The 21,599-nt window shown below is 41.4% G+C and overlaps 1 protein-coding gene across 1 annotated transcript; it reads right to left on the reverse strand.

Annotated features, from left to right (window-relative positions):
• Window positions 1-200: 200 nt before the first annotated feature.
• On the reverse strand, window positions 201-21,186 carry ttyh1 (tweety family member 1). Its single transcript, XM_085365555.1, has 15 exons — window positions 20,639-21,186; window positions 16,489-16,653; window positions 14,925-15,154; window positions 12,125-12,236; window positions 9,790-10,127; window positions 8,081-8,176; window positions 7,896-7,968; window positions 6,480-6,555; window positions 6,231-6,286; window positions 5,846-5,938; window positions 5,654-5,746; window positions 5,427-5,566; window positions 4,095-4,262; window positions 2,192-2,270; window positions 201-659 (listed from the first exon to the last, which is right to left on the reverse strand). Exons 2-15 carry the CDS (start codon window positions 16,612-16,614, stop codon window positions 576-578), a joined length of 1,764 nt encoding a protein of 587 aa, XP_085221681.1. The 5' UTR covers window positions 16,615-16,653; window positions 20,639-21,186; the 3' UTR covers window positions 201-575.
• Window positions 21,187-21,599: the final 413 nt, after the last annotated feature.

A 21,599-nucleotide genomic window follows, 5' to 3' on the forward strand; every position in this document is an offset into this window, starting at 1 on the left:
TCATGATTATTCAGATATTACAGACAGTGAGAGATATACAGAGTACCATAAGGTAATACGAGGAAAATACAGAATCGCCACCTATAAAAAGTAATAAAAAAAAAATAATAATCATACCAAGTGAAGGAACTGCATAACCATTCACAGAAAAAAATGTGTCTTGTTGCTACGTGCCAGTGCTTTTCTACAACAATATTTATAGAAAAACTCGAAAATAAAGTGGTGGTACAGATACATTTAAGAATATAAAACTACAACGTAGTAACGTCAATACCATTCTGACTTGGCTCACCACAGTTTACACAGTTTGGACAAAAGGGAGGGAGGAATTTAGGCCAAGCACACTTGGTTTAAAGCATAACCAAGCAGCAGAATCACTGTCGGTTGTATCTTTTGCTTTTAATAATAATAATACTAGTAATAATGATAATACTCAGTGGTACTGACGTTACGCACTTTGACACCTAGCATTCATTTTATTTAGATTAGTTTCTTTTTCATTTCATTAAAGTGTCCATTCATAAGAAAACTAAACATTTTTTTTCTATACATTTCCTAACAAAAAATAATAATAATCAACGTGAATACAGGTTCCTCGAATGGGCGGGGTTGGGGTGTGATTGACTTCCCCCGTAACCAGTCAGCATGCTGGGAGAGTACTGCGCTTCCAGAGAACAGGACGGGGTTCAACAGACGAGAGGTCAAGATGGTCCGAAGTTTCAGGGAGTGAAAGTAAAAGAGAAAAAAAAATAGTTTGTTATTCATTCATGTGAACATTGGCTCATCCAAAGCAGAACACGGCACCTATTACGCTCATTTAAAGCATCACCGTTTTATTTTCAGCTCTTTTAGCCTTTAGGCAGCTGATTTTGTCCTCTGGTATATATACGTGTGGCAGATTGGCTGGCCCTCAAACTGATGGTCTAAAGTAAATGTTGCTGTTTTACTTCATTCTTTCCTCAGAAGCAAACTAGACTATAAATCCAAATATGTTCTTTTTTATTTAGCAAAATCTTGACTGGCATTGTTCCCGGTGCATTTTACAGCATTTCTCAGAAGCTGAAGTCTGCCGAAACATCAAAGAATTGCTCAAGCTGTCATTATGAAAGTGAAAGCTTGCTCACTTGTTGAAATCGAGTCATACAGTCATGTACAAAGGAAAGCGTTCAAGTACCATGATAAACGTCAGTCAAGTAATAATAAAGCAGCTTGTAGAAGCACTTTTAACAGCTCTTTCTGCATGACTTTATTGTTCCCTCACATCATTATGGAGCCATTTTGCCCCACTCTTCTCCACATAATTTCAGTCAGGCCTAGGTCTGGATTTTGACCATGCACCACCCAGATTCTTTCGTTTTTTTCTGTTCATTCAGATGTGCTGCTGTGCTTGGGATCATTGTCCTGTTGCATGACAGAATTTGGGCCAAGCTTTAGCTGCCTGACAGATGGCCTCACATTTGACTCTGGAGTACATTGTTACACAGAGTTCAATGGTTGACTCTGTGTTTGGAAGGTGTCCAGGTCCTGTAGCTGCAAAATAAGCCCGTATCATGCCACCTGGACTTTCAACCCTATCTTACAGCTTTTGCCAGGAAGATGGAGTCTGATTTGAATTTTCAAAGAATTACTTTTGCTGTCATAAAATTGAAAGTCTGTTCACCTGTTAGAGCAAGGTTATATGATGGTAGAGATTGCAAGTCTGTACTCTGTGCGCTCTATAACTTAAGCTGAAACCTTGTTAAAACATTGTAAAACTGCTGAGCATGACTAACTTGTCGTGATCAAGGTCACTTAGTAGATTTTTGTGGCACCTTGATCTGCATCTCCTGGTCTTCCTTGACAGATAAAGGTGTTCAGGAGGTCACATATGAGGGGGAGACGCTATTAAAGTCATGCAGTGTCTCTGACAGTATCATAACCTGAAACTTTCCTATGTGCTTTAAAATAACCAGAAAAAACTTGTAAATTGGTTTTAGTTCATTTCCTTTCCCAGTGTTGATAGTTTTTGTTGTCAAAATGGACAAATGTTCTTCCTGATATGCTTTGCACTTTTTAAAGGTTTTAAACTGTTGAAGTAAAAGTGAATCACGTTAGTCCGTTTGCTACTCGTTATCAAAGCGAGCGTGAGCACTAACAGCAATGAAAAAAATGGCACAGAGTGCGATGGTGTCACAGGTACAGAGGAACTCACAGAGGGGGGTGGGGACTGCCTGTCAGTCAAGGGTAGGCTCTCATAGCCAGGGTTGCCATTGGAGGAAACGTTTGGAGTCCTGTATAGAGATAGAAAGAGACAAGGACAGAAGAGAGCGGGAGAAGACGAATAGAGGATAAAGAAGAGAGGGAAAGAAGGGGTGAGACACATTGAGACAGACAGAAGGGGGGTGGGGAGAGGACCGCAGGATGACGAGACCCACGGACAGGTAAAAGGAAAAAAGGAGAAAGAACGATTAGAGAAATAGTGCAGACAACACAGCACTCAGCAGAGCTATTAGTACTACTGGCACTCAGGCACTGTGAGCACCAGCAGCAGCTGTACAGTCCACTCCTGATGACTGGTGCACAACAGGATTTGCACAATAATCTGCAATTACAGGCATTTAGGACTGGGTATGAATCGCCAGCTGCATTTCAGCCGTTATGTTGCTTTGCTAATGAATTTGTTTATCTGCACGATAAAACCCAGAAAGCTTTTAAAGCAGTCCTGAGCTTCCATTTAAGAGGAGTGGACTGTATTTAGCTGAGTTTCTGAGTTTCTATGTATCTTTGTATTTGTGCGTTAATATCACATATGGAGTCAAGACGATCCACTGCATTAGGATAGTAAGTAAAATTAGTAGCACTAACTATACTTTGATTTTTGCATAAAGGAGTAAAGGGAGGGGGGTCAAAACAAAGTAAGATGAGAAAATTGAAGATATGCAGAGGACTAAAACAGCCAAAAACAAATATAAATAAGGAAGTAAATATATGAGTATAATAATAAAAAAAAAAGAAAAAGAAATGTAGACACCGATTAATTTACAAAATGCGACACAAATTGATGTTCATATTTCTATTATGTACTTTTCATTTATTTAACCAATTTAAAAAAACATGAATTTCTCTTGCATTTATACATTTGTTCATGCCTACATTTCTCTTAAATATTCCTTTTGTATAATCATTGATTTTCCGAGTAGTTTATTTACTTCTTTATGCTTATTTTATTTTGGCTGCTTTGGTCCTCCATATAGAGAGAACTAATCGGGAAGCAGGAGGAATTATGAAGAAAAAAAAGGAGCAGGACAGAGAGAGAGAGATAATAATCTGAGGGGTTTGGACACCACAATGAGGTGAGAGATGAGAGTGATGCAGGAGGGTGTGTGTGGGAGGGGTTACCTATAGTCAACCTGAGCCTCACACCGCCGGAGTTTTTACGAGCGCATCCTCGTCAATGACACCCTGCCCCCCACCCAACACAGCAGCAGCGCACTGCTGTTTAGGAGACAGGACGCCATTTGAGACGAGATCTGTGAAATGACCGAGTGGCCTACGTCGTCTGTCCCGAAACACTCGACAGACGAATAGACAGACACACAGACAGACAGACCTCTGGAGTTGTGTCTGTTTCTCTGCCTACGCTGTAGTCCATAATGACCTGTCTGTGTGTCTGTCTGCAATGCATGTGCTTAACCTGACAGCTCTGTGGATTCAGCCTAATCCTGTGTGTGCATGTGTGTAAGGCAGGAGAGTTTGAACCTGGCTGACTGTCCTGCACTCATCAGTATAGCTATAACTGTGCTGTAATAATGTTCTGAAGGATTTCACACTTCAGCAAAAAGACTATGTGTCTGCACAAAAACAAAAACAGTGCTCCGCCAGTCTCTGAATTTACTCTTTTGTTTTATATTTTCTTGGACTTTTACAGTCTGGGGCTCGGGGGGAGACACCAGTGTAAAAAGCTTTTCATGGATCCAGATGTTGAAACAGAAACATCTGTTTCAGCAACTTCCTCCTCTTGTATTTAAAAAATAATAATTTTAGGGTGTGTGTGTGTGCGCGTGTGCGTTCTCTCTGTCTGTCTGTCTGTGTGTCTGTGTGTCTGTGTTACTCACGGGAGGGGCGGCGCGCTAGAAAAGGGGGGTGTCCACCCTGCCCCTGGGTAATTATAGAAGGGGGCCATGGCCCCTCGCTGAGACCCCGAGGACGTCTGTCTACGTGCCTGATGGGAAGTGAAGGGGTCCTCACTCTCGCTGTCTGAGTCTTCGTACTCCTCTGATTCACTGTCGGCGACCATGAAAGAGAGAAAAAGAGCAAAAATATGACGATACCAAGCTACTGGATTCTGTTTTGAATTTAAAAAGACATCTAATTCTCTCATCTTGCGATCCTGAAGAACTTTAGAAGCATTTATGTCTTCTAGGCTGGACTACTGTGATTCGTTATTAGCAGGATGTCCTACAAACTCCCTGAAAAGCCTTTAGTTGATCCAAAAATGCTGCAGCGACAGTACTGACAGGGACTAGAAAGAGAGAGCATATTTCTCCCATATTGGCTTCTCCTCATTGACTCTCTGTTAAATCTAGAAAGGAATTTAAAATATTTCTCTCACATACAAGATCTTGAATAATCAGGCCCCATCTCATCTTAAAGACTTCATAGTACCGTGTCACTCTATTAGAGCACTTCGCTCTCAGCATGCAGGTTTACTTGTGGTTCCTGGAGTATTTAAAAGTTCAATGGGAGGCAGAGCCTTCAGCTTTCAGACCCCTGTTCTGTGGAACCAGCTCCCAGTTGGGATTCAGGAGACAGACCCTGTCTACTTTTATGGTTCTTAAAAGGGAGTTTTTCCTTCCCACTGTCGCCAAGTCCTTTCTAGCAGGGGGTTGTGTGACTGCTGGGGTTTTCTCTGTATCATTGTTCTTTACCTTACATTATAAAGCACCTCGAGGCAACTGATGCTGTGATTCGGTGCTATATAAATAAAACTGAACTGAATGGAATTGTAATAGGTAATGCTCCAAATGGATTTCATGTATTCAGAGAAAACCAGCTACCACTTCCACCATCCACCCACCCCTGCTCCTGTAGGCTTGCTAAGCACAAAAATACTAAACTGAACCTATCTGCACAAAAGTAAATAAATAAAAATCAGGTTTTATTTAGCAGGAGAATAAACTGCAAGATGTTTCATGCTTCAAATATTAAACAGCAATATCTGCTACAGAGAAACACTTCTAGAGGAAATGCATTACTAGGCAAAATAGGCAAAACTGAATGACAACACTGTGAATCAGACAAATGTAAATAACTTCTACTAAAGACCAGTTCTTAAAGACATAACAACAATGTCCTACTTTTACTTGTGCTTTCAGTGTCAGTATTTATACCCCACATTTCTATTGTGTTACACTGGAGACGTGCACTTTACTGATTTTTTTTCTCACCTGGGGAAGCTCCTCCAGGCACCAGGTAGAGAGCAGAGGATGGCAGTGAAGGCCAGAGCAGAGAGAAAAGAGTAAAGGGAGAGGTAGAGCAATCCCTCCATCCCATCATAGCACAGGCCTTTCAGTGAGTCAATGTAGTCCTAAAATAAAATGGCAGAAAAATACAGAAATGAATAAATGAGAACAGAGCAGCACAGTAGCGAGCAGTGCCGAGTTCTTCTGATCACCTTATTCAGACCCCGGCAGTTCAGTAGTGCCACCAGCTGATGAAAGTTGCCCTCTGTTGAGTTGAGTATCTGTTGAACATCCCTGAGTGATTTCTGCAACGACATAGAAATTCCAGAATGTGAGAAAACCACCGAGGAGGCGGTCCACGTGCAGAAAATGTAGTATTTCATAAAAGTAAGTAGTGCACATACCTCAGCTTTGGGGAACTGTGTGAGAGCATTTCTGTCCAGACTGGAGAGATGTGTGTGAATGTTTGAGAGTGCCCTCTGTGACTGGGTCAGCAGCTAAAGCCAACAAGTCAATATAGTCAGTGGAAATCAGAGGTTTTATTTGGCATTGTTTCTCAAACATAACATTAATGTGCTGAGAGTGTAGCTACTTGTCGAGGGACTAAATAATTTAAGGACAGGACACGTAGCAACAGCTGTGCATCCTGTCCTCAGTTTTATTTTTCCCCTCCAACTGCCCTTCAGAAACTTTGACATACTATCTGCTCACTCCCTTTGAATCACTCTGGGTAAGAGAATCAGCAAATGCCTGCAAATGTAATACGCTGACTGGCAGAGGTGGCATTACCTGCTGGAATGGACTGTTCATGCGCCTGTTGCAGGTCAGGTAATAATCCAACACGTCTGGGTGGCCAACAAAACAGCAGTGTACAAAAGATCAATGCACAATAGGAAAAAATGCGGAAACAGTCATCTGTCATTATATTGGATTCTGCTAGCAAAAGCACATTTGGGGCAGGGGGTAAATCAAGTGCATGGCAGGCATGGAAAACAACTAGATTTTCCAGAAAGTGTTGCTCAGAGAGGGAATCTGTACCTGAGCTGGTCCTACTGTTGAAGTGGGTGGAGTTAAGGACAAACGCGTTTGGATCTGAGCAGAAGTCACTGAGAGCCTGGCGAGAGTGACGGGGAGAGTGAGAGAGGATGACAGGAGGATAGCGAGAGTGAGGAAGAGGTGAGGTGGAAGAGAAATGATCAGATAGGAAAACATTTGTAGACACAGTGACCAACTGACATACTTGTCTCTACAGATAACTGACAGCATTGGACAACACAGCAGCAAATATCGACACCCCCCTCCTCCCACGCGCTCCTCTTCTGCTGTTAGATCACTCTTTCATTTAGCTTCTTTTTTAATATCATCTGTGTTTTTGAGGTTGGCGCACTTCGGTTCAGAGAGTGTACTCCCACAAACTCTCTCAGCCTGAGATCGCCCGACCAGAAGAGGGTGCAAGAGCCACACAGGGAGTCTGCTGACGGAATGAGAAAGCGACGATGTTGGCCAGAATAAGGTTGAGAGGCCCACAGCTGGCCTATTGTTTCCCTGTCAGTGACCAGGGACAGAGCAGCCCTGTGTGGACCCACAGGCCTTGGGACATCTCCCGGCAGCCCCACATGACACTGAGACTCTTAAACTGAGCAGCCATGCAGAAAAACACCCACCCTTTACTCTTTTTTCACACGCACACCAACAAAGTCTCCTCTTCAAAGAGAATGGGCGCTTTTAAAAGAGAAATAGTTCATATGGACAGCCCTCTGTTTTGGACATAAAAATGCTCTTTATGCTCTTTGTTGCTGGTAAATGTCACCATCTAAAACTGTGGCTCGACTGCTGATGATAACAAATGGCACATTGATGCATTTTCTATACAAGTGGAAAGTAGACCTTCAGGCAAACACTGTCCATTTAAAACTTTATTTTACAGTACAAATTTTTTTGTATGCTCACTGTAAAGACTTGTGGAGCCAAATGCCTTCGCAAGTTGACGGTTTCCCCACTCTCTGTCTCTCTCTATCACTTACTTCGGCTTGCTCTCGCTCTAAAAGTGATCTCAAGATGCACTCTCCTGCTCCTCCTCTCCCCTCCTCACTCTTGTTGAAAGCACTTCTCTATCTTTACTTCTTGAAGCCAACAACCCACACACTTGCAAACACACTTGCATGTAAAACACGCACTTTGCTGCATAAACACACTTTGTTCGCAAACGCACTTGTGCACACGCACATTGAATCTTTAATCTCTGCCCCATTTTCCTGCCTCCTTGGTCCTCTGCAATGACTGCAGCGTTCCCTAGGAGGCAGGTCTTTTCACAGTTTAGCACAATAGGCACAGAATTCACACATAAGCACATATATGCACATTACTTTGGCTTGCCATCAGGGGTCGGCCTCCTAAAGCTCTCTTCTCTCCGCTATAGCCAGCCTGTATCGCAGTTTTACTGAGTCTACTCACCACCACAGTGGCTGTCTCCAAACCCAGGGAGCCCCAGCTTAGGAAGAGGGCCAGCCAAGCCAGCACTGTCATCCTGTGGATGGGGGGGGGGGGGACAGAAACTCTTCAACCAAGAGGACACCCATTGCCATCAATCCAGTTTTTGTGTGGTATGTGTCTAAAGATACAAATGTGTGTGTACTCACAGGATGAGCAGCCAACGGGCTTGTTTGGCGAGTCCCAGCAGGATGAACAGACAAACTATGAGGTCAAGGAGCAGCAGCAACACATAAGACAGCCACCTACAACACACACACATATTACTGTGTGTTAATTACAATATCAATCCTTGCTTAACAGCAACTTGACCAAAATTTTACTTAAAGTCCAATCAACATTTTTCTAATATGGGATATCCATCTATCCATCCACCCATATCTACCCATTTATACATTCATGTACCTACATCTGTCTATTTATATATCAATCTATCATCTTTCCATCCATCCATCCATAGATTCACACCCTACCTATCTACCCATGATCCACCCATCTATTTTCTATCCATCTATATACCTTTCTACATGTCTGTACATATCCATCACCATTTATCATCAATCCATACTTGCATACAAGCTACTTAATAGAAAACATCACATCTTACTATCATAGCACAACTGCTATGTTGTGCCCATTAATCCCACAGTTTCTGAAAGCAAATTTCTGTTTTCTTAGGTTTTTTTTTTAGTAGCAATTGCAATGTTTTTATGGATTTTGAATCCTCTGGCCATGATGAGTTTGCCTCAACAATGGGGGGATAAATGCGGCAGCAGTGTTTACAATAGTGTTTACAACTAGAAAAAACCATGTGGAAATGTTTTTTTATCTTCCTGGTAAAGTAATTATGCTTTATGAACTTGTTTACTTGCGATGGAGCTAGTTGCATTTAATATCTAGTTTTTAATTTAAAAGTCCTGGTTTTACTGGGGACATGAATTATAAGTTGATCAAGAAATAAATAAAAGTGATTTTCACTTTTATTTGACCAATTTTTGAGGGCGAAAGAAAAATGCTCTTTGAAAAATAAAATATAATAATTTAACCAATGTATGTGTCTTTTCCCCAAATCACCAACGGGCAGATCTGATCACATTTTGATTCTTCCGCCTGATCTTGGATAAACATTCAGTCACCAGCAATTGTTCCCAGAATCAAAACTGCTGCCTGTGTAAAATGAGTCAGGAGGAGCTTGAACTTTCCTTCCCCTCTCCCTGCAACAAGGGAACAATCTGCTTTGTTTATGAGGACATTATTATTACTTGACTGACGTTATTTATCTAAGCTAGGATATACTTGTTAGCTTTTATTTATCAACTGAAATGTTTCCAATATGGAATATAAAAGCAGCCCGTCAACATAACATAACTGGGGGGGAAATGGCATTACATCAACAAGCACATCTTAATAAACATGCAACATTTATGAGGGGCTGGGGCAGGACGTCTGGCAGCCTCTCACAGCATCGTAGGAATAAGAGTGTGGCTGTGTTTGCAGACAGCTTGTACATGTGGAAGTTTGTAAGGCAAAGAGGTTTTTGCAGAAATACATAAACACCTTCCGACCCTGACAAGGTAACCTGAAAGGTAGCTGTTAATTTCTATTTTTAAAGCACTGGGTATAAATCTCATGGGCTTTTCTAACTGTAACAAATAATTCTCTCATAAACAAGTAAAAAAAACCCAAAAGCTCACATTGTCACATTATCTCAGGCTGTAAAAGCACTAGTTTGGTATTTGAACTGGTGTAAGAACTGCTTCTTTTCACCCCGTGAAAATGCTGCATGAATAATAGATCAGTCATTCAAACTGATAAACTGTATTATTAATTTATATTATCCTGAACTGTCCAGCCTTACCTGTAGTCCTCATTGACCATCAGTGTGTTGGCCGCCCAGCCAGGTGAGAAGGGGCTGGCCATTAAGCCGCTGTTAGGCACCACTGTAGGCGCCACAGAGGGCGGTACCGGGGTCAGAGGTGTGATGGACGCCCCGCTGATACCGCTGTCATTCCCCAGCCCAGTGTCAATGCTGGACCGAGCCAGGGAGATGGAGGAGAGGAGGTTGATGACGTTCTCAGATAACCTCCGGCAGTTCCGCGTCGAAACCAGGAAGGGTTTGCTGCCAGTAAATAACTCCTCCATCGAGGCCAGTGGTCCAGAGATAGACAGCTGAAGTCCAGTAATTGTGTCTGAAATCTTGAGGGAGGAAGGAGGAATGTGAGGGGAGTAAAGTAGGACTGAAACCACAAAGTGAGCTTGATGATGCTCATAGGGTCATAAAATCCTGGTGTAGGAAACAGAGAGCTAAAGATGTTGGACATCCTCGGCGCCTCAGAATGGCTCTCATAGTCTATAATGCAAATTTACACTTATCAAACTTCTGAATACTTCACTACTTCTCATATGTGTTTGCTATCTTTATGTCTCTGTCTCCATATTTTAAGGTCTTTTCGGGACGGTTGTGGTTTTCATCCCGTTAGCAGTGATACGCTGCAGAAGTTGGAGTTTAATTTGGAGACCGTGCTGCTCTTTCATCATCCTTATCCTTACCTAATGTTTTTGGGACGTCATCTTGCTGTAGGGTGAACTGATGCCCCAGCCTTACTTTACAAAAGCACTACTTCCTGCAGTACAGTACTGCCCTAATAAAGAATGAAACATCACATCAACATAGTTTATCCCTAAAAGTCTTTGTGCAAAGGTTGAGGCAACTGTAGGAATAGTTTGCATTATGTTTCTAGTGGTGGAGGAAAGCTGTCATGTAAAACGATTAGTGATTCGCAAAAAAGAGTTTTTAAAGTTACTGCAGAAATTTGATTTTTTTTTTTATTAATTATTGAATCAATTACTTTGTATTCTCTAACATCCCCACTTTGGTCTCATCCAAAGGACATTGTTCCACGAGTCTTGTGGTTTGTTGAGATTCAACTTTGCAAACCTCATGAAAAGACTCATGAAAAGACTTTCTACTGCAACCCTCCAAACAAGCCACACCTGTGCAGTCTTTTTCTAATTGTACTACCACCAACTTCAACATTTAACATGCTATCTGATGCCTGTAGAGTCTGAGATATAGCTCTTTGGGGGTGTTGTAGTTTCTCTGATCATGCAGTGATTCTGAGCCTGGAGGTAATTTGGGAAACAAACCTGAATTCATAAACAAACCTGAATTCTCCAATTTGAGGAAAACTCAGTTTTATTTTTTAACCAAAATCAACAGATTTTGTAAGCCTTGAAACTTCGCTTCACTTTTGCAAAACGTTTTAATTTTGAGGTTCAATTCAGGGTTTCTTTTTTTCAGTAGTAAAATATGGCCAAATATTATTCCACTGATCATATCAATCATCACTAGAAACACTGCTTATAAAGAATAATTCGTTGAAGGTTAGGAGTAGATTGAATAAAGTATCTTTCTCTTAACTTTTTTCACTACTTCTCTAAACAATTTCAAGTGTGTAATTATTAGAAGTGTGGTCGATTGTCTCATTTTTTGTACCACATATTGTATGTATATTTTTTCCATATCTTCCTACAGTTTCTCAGGTGTTAGTTTAAGAGCTGATGTAACTCTTCATGTATATTCTTTGCATCATGCAGTGGTATTTCTCATGCAATGCAGCAAATCTGCTTTACAGAGAGTAATCTGTTCTCTCATGTAAACATAAATCTGCACTCTCACACCACGTTATTGCACTGTGCACTACACTATTCATTTAAATGGATTGCTTTTTTAAAATGTAATAGTTTATTTAAGTATTTAACTCCTTGTTTCAATTGACCTTATTTTTTCAGCTTTGTTGAGTTTCTTTCTTTTATGCAGTTAGCCATGCTGTGTTGTATTGAACTATAAAATGCAATTTAATGTACTTATTAAAGTAATTTTGTTATAGGCTTTCAATTGAGCCAACATTTACAATGAATAGAGTATATCTTCTCTAATTCATGTGTAATATGCACAGATTTGCTGGCCTGTGCCATTTAGTAGTTTGACACATAAACCACTGTCTGACCACAGAGATCAATGAAGCAGAAGTTTGTATCTGATTTTCTTTCCCTCTCTGCAGACCTGATGAACAAATTCAGCCCATCTGTCTTCCTCTCTCTCACACTCTGTCTCTCTCTCTCACACACACACACAGTCATACAGGGTAGATACTTTGCATGACATTTTACTTGCAGAGAGCACCACTCACCAGCAAATCGATGGAAGCTAGCGTATAATTGGCTGTGAGAAGAGACGAGGTCAACTGATACATCCCATCATTAGCCTCACTGTTGCCATAGAAACCGATGCCTATGGCAACACTGCGTGAGAGAGGGGGGGGGGGGGGGGGACATGAAAACATTGTGGGAGGGTGACAGGGAGAGAGAAAGAGGGGGACAGGAGAACAGATAGCAGAGGCATAAATGTAATGTTTAATTCAGCGTGGATGTACATTTTAAATGAATGTGACAGGAGGAGATAGAGCTGGTGAGGATGTCATATGTGCGCTCTGGGTGAGCATACCATCAGTGGTGAGCAGGGGATGGAATAAACAGTTGATGGGAGAAAAAAGATGACTCACAGCATCGGCAAGGAAAATATTCAAAATGTAAAACATAGCGACGTGTTTACACATTTCTCTGTTATTCAAATATTCAGATTAAGGCCCAGGCCAGATGTTCATCAAATCCCCTCAAACCCAAGAGGAATGGTATGACCCAATCTCCCACAAAGTATGTGACCCAGATTAGAAAGCGGAGGGGGGGGGGAAGAAGGAATGTGCGCCTGTGTCTGTGTGTGCTTTGCATTTCAAACTGTCAAACCTAAATGCTGTCTAATGCAGCTGCATTTTAAAAATGACACACGCTTGTTTCATACTGGAGGCTAAAGGTTACCATCTGGAGAAAACAGGAGGACAATAAATATTTGTTAACAGTAAACCGCAGCACAATTTCTTCATTCAGTCCAGCACAGAGAGCCTTATTGAGCATCAGAGGAGACGATGACTATGACATCACATTATGCTCCATAAGGGGGAGACACGAACCAACTCAAACACCTACAGTCTGCATGTGCTGAAATCATTAAAGCAGCCGAAATCAAATCGGCAGCACATTATTTCCTGTGATGTAGTCTCAGTGTATATAACTAGGCAGGCAATGGACTGGAATATAATAACAAGTGCTGCTGAAGCTTTAAATGGCACTATAATTTTCTTATGCAGCTGGGATGGAGCTTCAGACTTAAAATGTCTGATGGGGAGCAGAGCTTACTCTGAGTGACTCACGCTTCCGTTAAACTGCAGTGCTTTGGACAGATGTCAGGCAGCAATTTTGTGCAATATACAGTGAACACAATGTACTGACTTGATGACTGCATGGTCACCGGAGCTGCAGGGAACACCGGTGGGTAAATGACTGCTGTACCGTAGGTGGGAGAGCTGAGATCATCCACAAACACACTTTAATGCCAAAACACACACAGCTAACAGTGCAATTGTTGCCCTGTGGTTGGGAAACAGCAACGTCACATGACTGTCAGCTGCTGTCTGGGCCAGTCTTTATTATAAACACATCAGTGACTGAGTGAGAGACGGAAAGAACACATGACGATGGAGATGATGGAGGTGACAGCTTGTGATTCACAGCTTCACTGCTGTTGGAAAGCAAAGTACATTTAATACAATAAGTTTAATTCCACGGGGAGCTTCATTGCAGTTTTCTAGTTTATTTTATCATATTTAAGGCAATTTGATATACTGCATAGAAGTGGATGTTTTCCCTACAAATTGAGGCCAATGCACAAGCACTATAAATCTGCATTGTTTCTGATGGCCTGCAGGAGGCGATCTACGTGGCAGCAGCCCAATATTATTTAAGACTGTGAGAATATTACCCTAATTCTAAATTAATTTAACACCTCAGGAACTTTCCTGACAACTTTATGGTCTCAATAGATATTTTCAAGTCTTCTTTAATAGAGCATGATTACAAATTATGGTCAAATTCACAGTTAAATAGGCAATGAATCAGAGAGTGGTTTACTGTTGGAGTGGCTGATAGGATATCCTAGCGTGTGTTTATAATTAAATAGCTGTGAAATTGTTTTTTGCATTCTTTAGTCTTAAAAAGCTTTGGGTTCATGATGGTTAAAACATTATGGTTTAAAAACCAAAAGAAATATTACAGATTAATTCTGGTTTGACCCAAGTGTGCTGATCTATATACTATCAACACAGATTTAACTTCAAGTATAATTTCCATCCTGCTGTATTTTTAGATGGTTGAAAAACATGTTTTAGACTCCATAAACGTATCGATGAAACGTACAAAGCAGTTATGTGTTTTTATCTCCAATTATAATTAAAAAGTAGAGTTAACTGTTGTGAATTATTTCTCTCTAAAATGTAGTTAATGAAAAATTATGATGCATCAAAAATGAATGAATGACTATGTAGGTATGCAACTTGGCTCTGTGCAATTATTTGATGTAAATTAAATATTGGATGGATGGATGGATGGATGGATGGGTATAGATGAAAGAAGAGGGATAGGCAGACAGGTGCATGGATGATGACTAACCCATATCAATAAAGATGTGGTTTGATATCCATTAAAATAGTTTCTGGGTTTTTCAAAGGTAGCTGCAAAGGCAGAGACCACCCTCACTCTGACAGAAACTATTTAGTTCGAAAAGAGCTTCAAGGGTTACTCTGAAGCATTCAGGAGGTAAAGAGCTAAAGGGAAGGTGCCCTGAGATAAAATTACTTTTTCAATGAGAGGATGAACTGGAGGGCTGCACCAAGGCCCAGTTTTTGATAGATATTGGTTTGAGCTGTGACTGATGCAAACTGACTCTAGAGGAGTCTATAGATAAAAAATAATGAGCCAGAAATGAGTGTGATTGGTTCTGTTTGAGAAAAACATCTGAATACTTCTTCAACTACTGCCAAAAGGCGTCGTGTGTACATTTGCCAGGAAGTACAGTAACGTCTAAAAACTCTTTCTCACCAGCAGAGCGTGACAGCCGCCACCGCCACCCACGTGACACAGCAGATTCCCCGCCCCTTCTTCCCACTGTAACCGTGACCCGTGCTGCCATCCTCATCCTCCTCCTCTTCTTCTGATCCTTCGTTCCGGTCACCACGGTGACAGCAGCAGTAGTGTATGAGGAAGGAGAGAACCACCAATAGGGAGATAACAAGAGCGATGGCTGATAAACTGGACAAAACCAGCAAAGTCTGAAAAAAGGAAGAGGAGGGGGAAAATATCAGAGGATGAGTCAGTGAATATAAAAAAAAGAAAAGAAAAATGGCACTTTGATTCCATTTTTACAAGAATACTGACTAATCCTGTTAAATTTCAGTGCTTGTCAGATTGTCCTGCCTCCACTAACAGCAGGAGATGGTTATAAAAAAGGTGTGAGGATATAAATCAAGGATACAGACACATATAATGCATACCCCACAGGATTAATGCAACTTGTTTCAAAGATTTTTACCCCTGAATGCCCATCAGTCTGTGCACCCTGCTGGATTCTAATGTCACTGAGCCATTTCAGCCTTTTGCTTTTCATCAGGCTTCACGTCATGAAATCAACACAGCTGAAGCCACATATCAGCCACATATCTACAGTATTATCCTCCATCCATCTGCCCCATTCCTCCACCTTCCCTCCATTCTCACCTCATGTCCTCTGAAGCCCGTCCCCTTCGCTCCACTCCCCCAATCCCTCTTTCCCCACGTTCTCACTCGTTCCCACTCTCTTTCTCTCCCCCCTCTCTTTCTTTCTATCCACACCACTGAATCTCTATTAATAATCTGTGACCTACTTAAATACATTCACTGCCAGTCTCTCTCGTTCCCACTCTCACTCACTCACTTTGCCTTCCCTCTCTCTGTCTCTCTCGCTCTCTCTCTCTGCCCGGCTTTCTATTCGGAAAACCTCCTTGCATTACTCATTCCCTCTCTCTGAGCACTTTCAGTTTCTTTTGTCTTTCTGTTCTGCAGGATAATTTGAGTCCCCCCCTCCACCTCCTCTTTGTACCGCAGAGAAGTCACAAACACTGTGAGACATGGCTAGCTGGAGCGCTTGCATGAGCGCTTGCTGGAAGAGAGGGATGAACCTTGCATTTTACAGCACAAACAGGACCATGAGCACAATAGCAGCTGTGGAAACCTTCCAGCGGGTTCCTGCCATGTTGAATATCTTGCACTACCTGATACCAAATTGCATAAAATAGCTCCAATCGGTATGGTTCAAAAGGAGGATTAAAGCATCAAAATCAAGGTATAGAAATGAGGAATGACAAGATCTGACATACTGCACCAATAATTATGCTTTTAAAGGCCTGTAAATGCCATTATCATATTGCTACAGGTTGCTCTGACATGTAGAAATTTGTGGAACAATTTATAGCCCAATGTGCCACAAGTTGTAGTAAAATATCAATTGTATCTGCAACTGTAAATTGAGTAACAGGGCTGTAATTATTATGCGATCTGGCACCTCAGGCTGGACAGCCACAGCACAGCATGTGGTTACAGTGTGGCACGAGTGGCAGGTGTCGGTTACCTGCTGGTACTCCCAGCTGACAGGGACAAAGACGTTGTCCCTCATCTGCATGGAGAAGTCCAGCCGGGGCAGGGCGTGACATATTCTCACCCACAGCGAAGGGTTATAGCTGGGTATCGTAGTCATGGTAGCCGTTTTCTGGTGCCACCAGTCCCCTCCTCCACCCTATAGGAGGCAAGAAAGAGGGGTCAGAATAACCAGGATGTGAAGAATGGAAGAGAGGAAAGAGGTTCAGGAGGGATGAAGGTCTTCCTGAGCACAAGGTGAAGCTGAGAGGAAAGAGAGGTTACTATTAATGTCTTCAAGCATCATTTGCAGGTGATAACTAGACTTCATGACAAACAATTGCCTGAGATGAGTAGAAAACTCGATCAGTCCAAAGCAGCTGTGATTCCAAGCTGTGACACAATCAGTCTCAGCATCCGAGATATTCTACTTTTTTTAAAGAAACGTATGTTTCTGGTGTTGCTTTTGCTTAAGGTGCCTCATCGTTTGTGTTGCTCTTAATTACCTCCTAACCATTGCTCTTATTGGTTTTTAATTGTTGCAGTTTTATTACACTTTTATAATTTTGTTGATTAGTTTTTAAGCTTTGCTAAAGATTTTTAAAATGTTACTATTTTGTTGGCAACTTTCCCTTTTTTACCTTTTATCTTTAAGTTTAAAACATTGTTTTGTTAGTTTCACTGGTCTATTGATCAAATTAAATGTTAAATAATTCCATTAATACATGATCAGGAGATCTTTCTGTGTTTTATAACATCTTAAACTGGTGGGATTAAATAAATGTGTACTTCCTCCCACTAGTTTTTTTGATCTGTAACAGTTGAAGCAATATTGAAATGCATTAGCTTTAATATGTATAGCATTTTTTTCTCTTCTTTTCTTTGCTAAATAAACTTTGAATATTGTTTACATGATCGAAATAAATTAAGAAAAAAAAAAAACTTAAAATATGTGGAGTTTTGTGACAAAAATATTTAGAGATGAAATCAAATTTTCTTAATTTTTTTGCCTAGTTGCAAAGAAAGAGATCTTTCATAGGGCCAACTGGCAGTTGTTTGGTTAGCCACAGACCACATGGGCATAAATTCGGTCAGCGCTGACTCCCTGGTTCAATATCTGGCAGACTAGACTTTCATGCATACTGACTCTCTTTCCTCACATTTATTTTGTCTCTCTCCACTTGTAATATTGAATAAAGTATAAAATACGATCAAAAAGCAAATACAATTAGATTTAAATGCACTGACTTAAAGAAATATAGATAACATTGTTATTTATGCCATTCCTTTCTCTAATATAATGAATAGTAGTATGTGACAAGCCTCTGCATGCAGGGAACGTATAGTTCGGGGTCTCTAAAGTGTGTTTTCTGGAGTACAAAGTAAAGAAAAACCGCAGACAAGGTACAGTGAAGGCTATGAAAGAGAAAAGGCTGCACAATTCTTGACCATCTCCCCCACTGTTCAGCGCATCTTACTAAAGCTGGTCAAGGGGAGGGGGTGAAAGTAGGGTAAATACAAAGGGCAAATCCGGTTAGCTAAAACACACACTGGAATACTCATTACAATAAAGGAGCAGAGATGGAACAGAGGGCAAGACAGAGTCTGGTAGGCTTCTGATACCGGCTGCCCAGATTAAGAGACCGTCAGAGCTTTACTGTTCGACAAAGGAGCATTTTTAGGCGGCAGGAGAGACAACCATTCACAACAACAGCACTGTCACTTAAATATAGAGGCTATACAGAGCAGCTCAATGCTGATATCACAGACCGATACAACTCTGCCTCTAATCACTATTCAATAACAAAAGAGACCCTGAACTGATGGCCTGTGTTGGATTTCTATGTTTTAAAGCCACTGTGATTTGTCCAGTAGCTTCAGCTAGCACAATGTTCTACTTAAGAGAGACTTTTTTCACTCTCCCTATTGAGTCACCCACACAGTGGCTCTGGTTCTTACAAGCCACTGCACATAACTGTACTAAATACTGTGCGTGATAAAAGTTTGGATTTTGCCACATGTCACATTCAAAGCCCGAACAGTTTGGCCATTCAGATTTTTGCGGCCCAGAACGAGTTAACGGCTCACCCACGGGGCAGACAGGGCTTCTCTAAGCCCATTACAATAAGCCTGTTCACCTTAATGGTTCCAGCAGCCCAACTGTCACAAATCAAATCACAGCCAACACTCCATTTCCCTTATTAAAACTGTGCTGAACATAATGGTTCACACACTGTGAGAACTACATCCATCCAACACAAATCAGCAGTGTAAACAGACTTCTGTAGTAAGTCATCCAGTATTACGTTTCCTACTGTACCATTTATCTTAAGTGTGTTTATTAGGTTATCTATATTGAAGCATGTCTATGAGATGCATTTATCAGACTTTGAGGGTAAAAGCTCTTTGAGATCCATAACAAGTAAAGGACTAATTCAACATCAAAGGAGAACCTGATGAGAAGTGGGTCAGCGTGGAAAAGCACTTCCTTTGACGAACAACAATGCAGTGAATGTCACTGTGAGGCCCATCAGTGGTAACAGAAGCAGAAAACCTCACATAAATGCCATTGCTGAATAGTTAATGGTAAAGAGATATGAGTCAATAGCCTGAGAGCGCAGCTATCTGGATCAATTCATGCACAAAATTAAGCCGGTCAGGGTGAGAGAAAGAGGAAATGCACAGTTATGATAGATGTCTGGTCAAAGTTCAGGTAGGATTCTGCTGCAACCCAAAAAGTAGAGGAACACCTAACGAGGCGCTGATGGAAGTTTAACAGGAAGGGGTGGGGGGTGGTTACAGTCCAGGAGGAGCTCCAGTTACTCAGCAGTTGTCATAGATAAAAACCCTCAAGTTGACATGATGTTTCCTGCCAGCTTGTTATTATGCCAGCTACCATTGCGTAACTGAAGGCAAATAAATGTGATTTTAGGCACAGTTGGTGGAGAGAAAAGATGAAAAAAGGAGAAGGAAAGAACACGAAAGACAATGAAAGAGATGGAGGAAAACCACAGATTCTCACCATGGCTCTGAGCTCTGAGAGATAACTAACTAACTAAATAAATAAAAAGAAAACAAAGCAGGAGAACAAATGTGTTGTCTTCTGTCTGTGCAGAGCTCAGAAAACACAGATGATGTAGTCAGTTGGTTTATACAAGACTCCATGATGTCTGAATTTTTTTAAAAAAGGGCCATTTTGTGAGGCAGCTAATGGGAATAAGGCTGAAGCATCTTCTGTCAGCTGAATTTAGGATCATCTTTAGCACAAGGAAAATCATTCTGCACCTTTTCTTTTTTTTATGAGGCTACATCTCTTTGAATCACAAGATATAAATAATGCTGTTGGCTTGCTGCTGGAACTATGCTCGTTTGCAGTCTGGGCTCATAAAACCTGTTATCGTTCACATAACAGCCTGTGCGTGGAGCTTCTTAAAACCAACCTTGATAACCAGAATTTATGAGACAACATTAAAAAAAACCCCTCTTGACACTTCATCAGCCAGAAGAAATTCAGTAACATCTCTGTATAGTTGAATCTCTCGCCCATGTAAAAGCCGAGGGACAGTCAAACCTCAAAATAAATTTCTACCTCACATCTATGTTCAAAATTAATGTTCAGCTGCAACAATGAACCTTCAAAGTCAGCTGACCGAAGGTAAGCGAGTGCAGCTCGTACTCAGAAAGTCAGTGCAAATCAAAGCTGTGATGTGTGCGAGGGGTCCAGCATGGCATGAAGTTGAGGGTGAGACAGTTTGTTCCCACTGATGACAGTAAATCATCCTGCAGATGGTGAAAATCATGAAAAAAGATAAGCTCCAAGTCATATGAAACTCCAATTAGGTGGAAAAAACATTGGATTTCCCTGAGAAACTGCAATAAAACTCATTACAGCATTTTCACATTACTCTGATAGGCAGCAGACCCATATTAAGTGTCATGGTTGGAAAAGATAAGCATGGATCTCCTTTGGCAACACAGTCTAATGGTGTCATGATCATCCATTAATCATATTTGCCAAGATAAGCGTGAGCCCAAATTGGGAAAACACTGTGATTTGGCATAATGTACATTTTTAATTGGCCAATCTCTGCATGTACATCAGCAATTAAGCCAGTAATCGGCAAAGAGAGGGGTCAGTCTCTTACCTCTGTCGGTTGTGTTGGGAGGTTTCTCTCTCCTTCTGTCTCTTCTCTCTGCCGGCGTCCGTGAAATATTTAACCACTCAGAGAGGTATACTGCCAGCCATCACCGCCTGATGCTCTTGAGAAAACATCATCCTGAAAAAATGGCTTTGAGACATGCCAAAAATATGACAAAAAGCACAAAAATGAAGACGGCAATTCTGGTAGTTATTTAAATATTAAATGGCCGAGAAGTGTCTGGTCGTCTGATGACAGTAGAGAGGTGCTTGTGTTGATGGATGGGAGAGGATCTCTGAGTGAGCGCGAGTGAGTGAGAGTGGGAGAGAGTGAGATAGATGGAGAGAGGGAGAGAGAGAGAGAGAGAGAGGGGGAGAGAGAGAAAGGGGGATTAAGATTGAGGAGACACCCCTAAGGGACTCTTTATCGTTGCACTGTAGCCCTTCATAGCCTAACACCCGAGCGACTTCACAACACTGCAGTGACACGATATTACCCAAAGATAATTAATCTGTTAACGCGGATTAGCGGAGTCTAACCCCTCGCTGACTTCATAGCTGGGGCGCACTTCTAATGCCGACCACCACCAACATCAACCTGACCAATCTCTCTCCAGAGCACCAGACTGAACCCTGACCAGATTAACAAGAGAAAGAGTAAAAATGCAAAGCTGCCGGCCAACTGTGTGCACTAAACAAATCAGGAAAAAGAGATTTTTAGAAATCCACTCACACGCTGGATACACAATAGTGAACTCCTCTCTCAGTCTGATGAGGGCTAATGAGAGGAAGAGATGCACAGAAAAATGGGGGAAGAGAGGCACACTGAGAAGAAAACGGGGAGTGGGAGATGCAGAGAAAGGCAACATGAAATACTGAGTAGAAGAAAAAAAAAAGTGGGTTCCCAGGGAGTGATGCTGAGAGAAAGAGGGAGGGAGCCAGAGATGGAGTGAACAATGAACAGAGAG

This window comes from Diplotaxodon limnothrissa, linkage group LG11 (genome assembly GCF_057381915.1).
Source record: "Diplotaxodon limnothrissa isolate DT_005_m linkage group LG11, D_limnothrissa_male_GT1.1, whole genome shotgun sequence".
Taxonomy (NCBI): Eukaryota; Metazoa; Chordata; class Actinopteri; order Cichliformes; family Cichlidae; genus Diplotaxodon; species Diplotaxodon limnothrissa.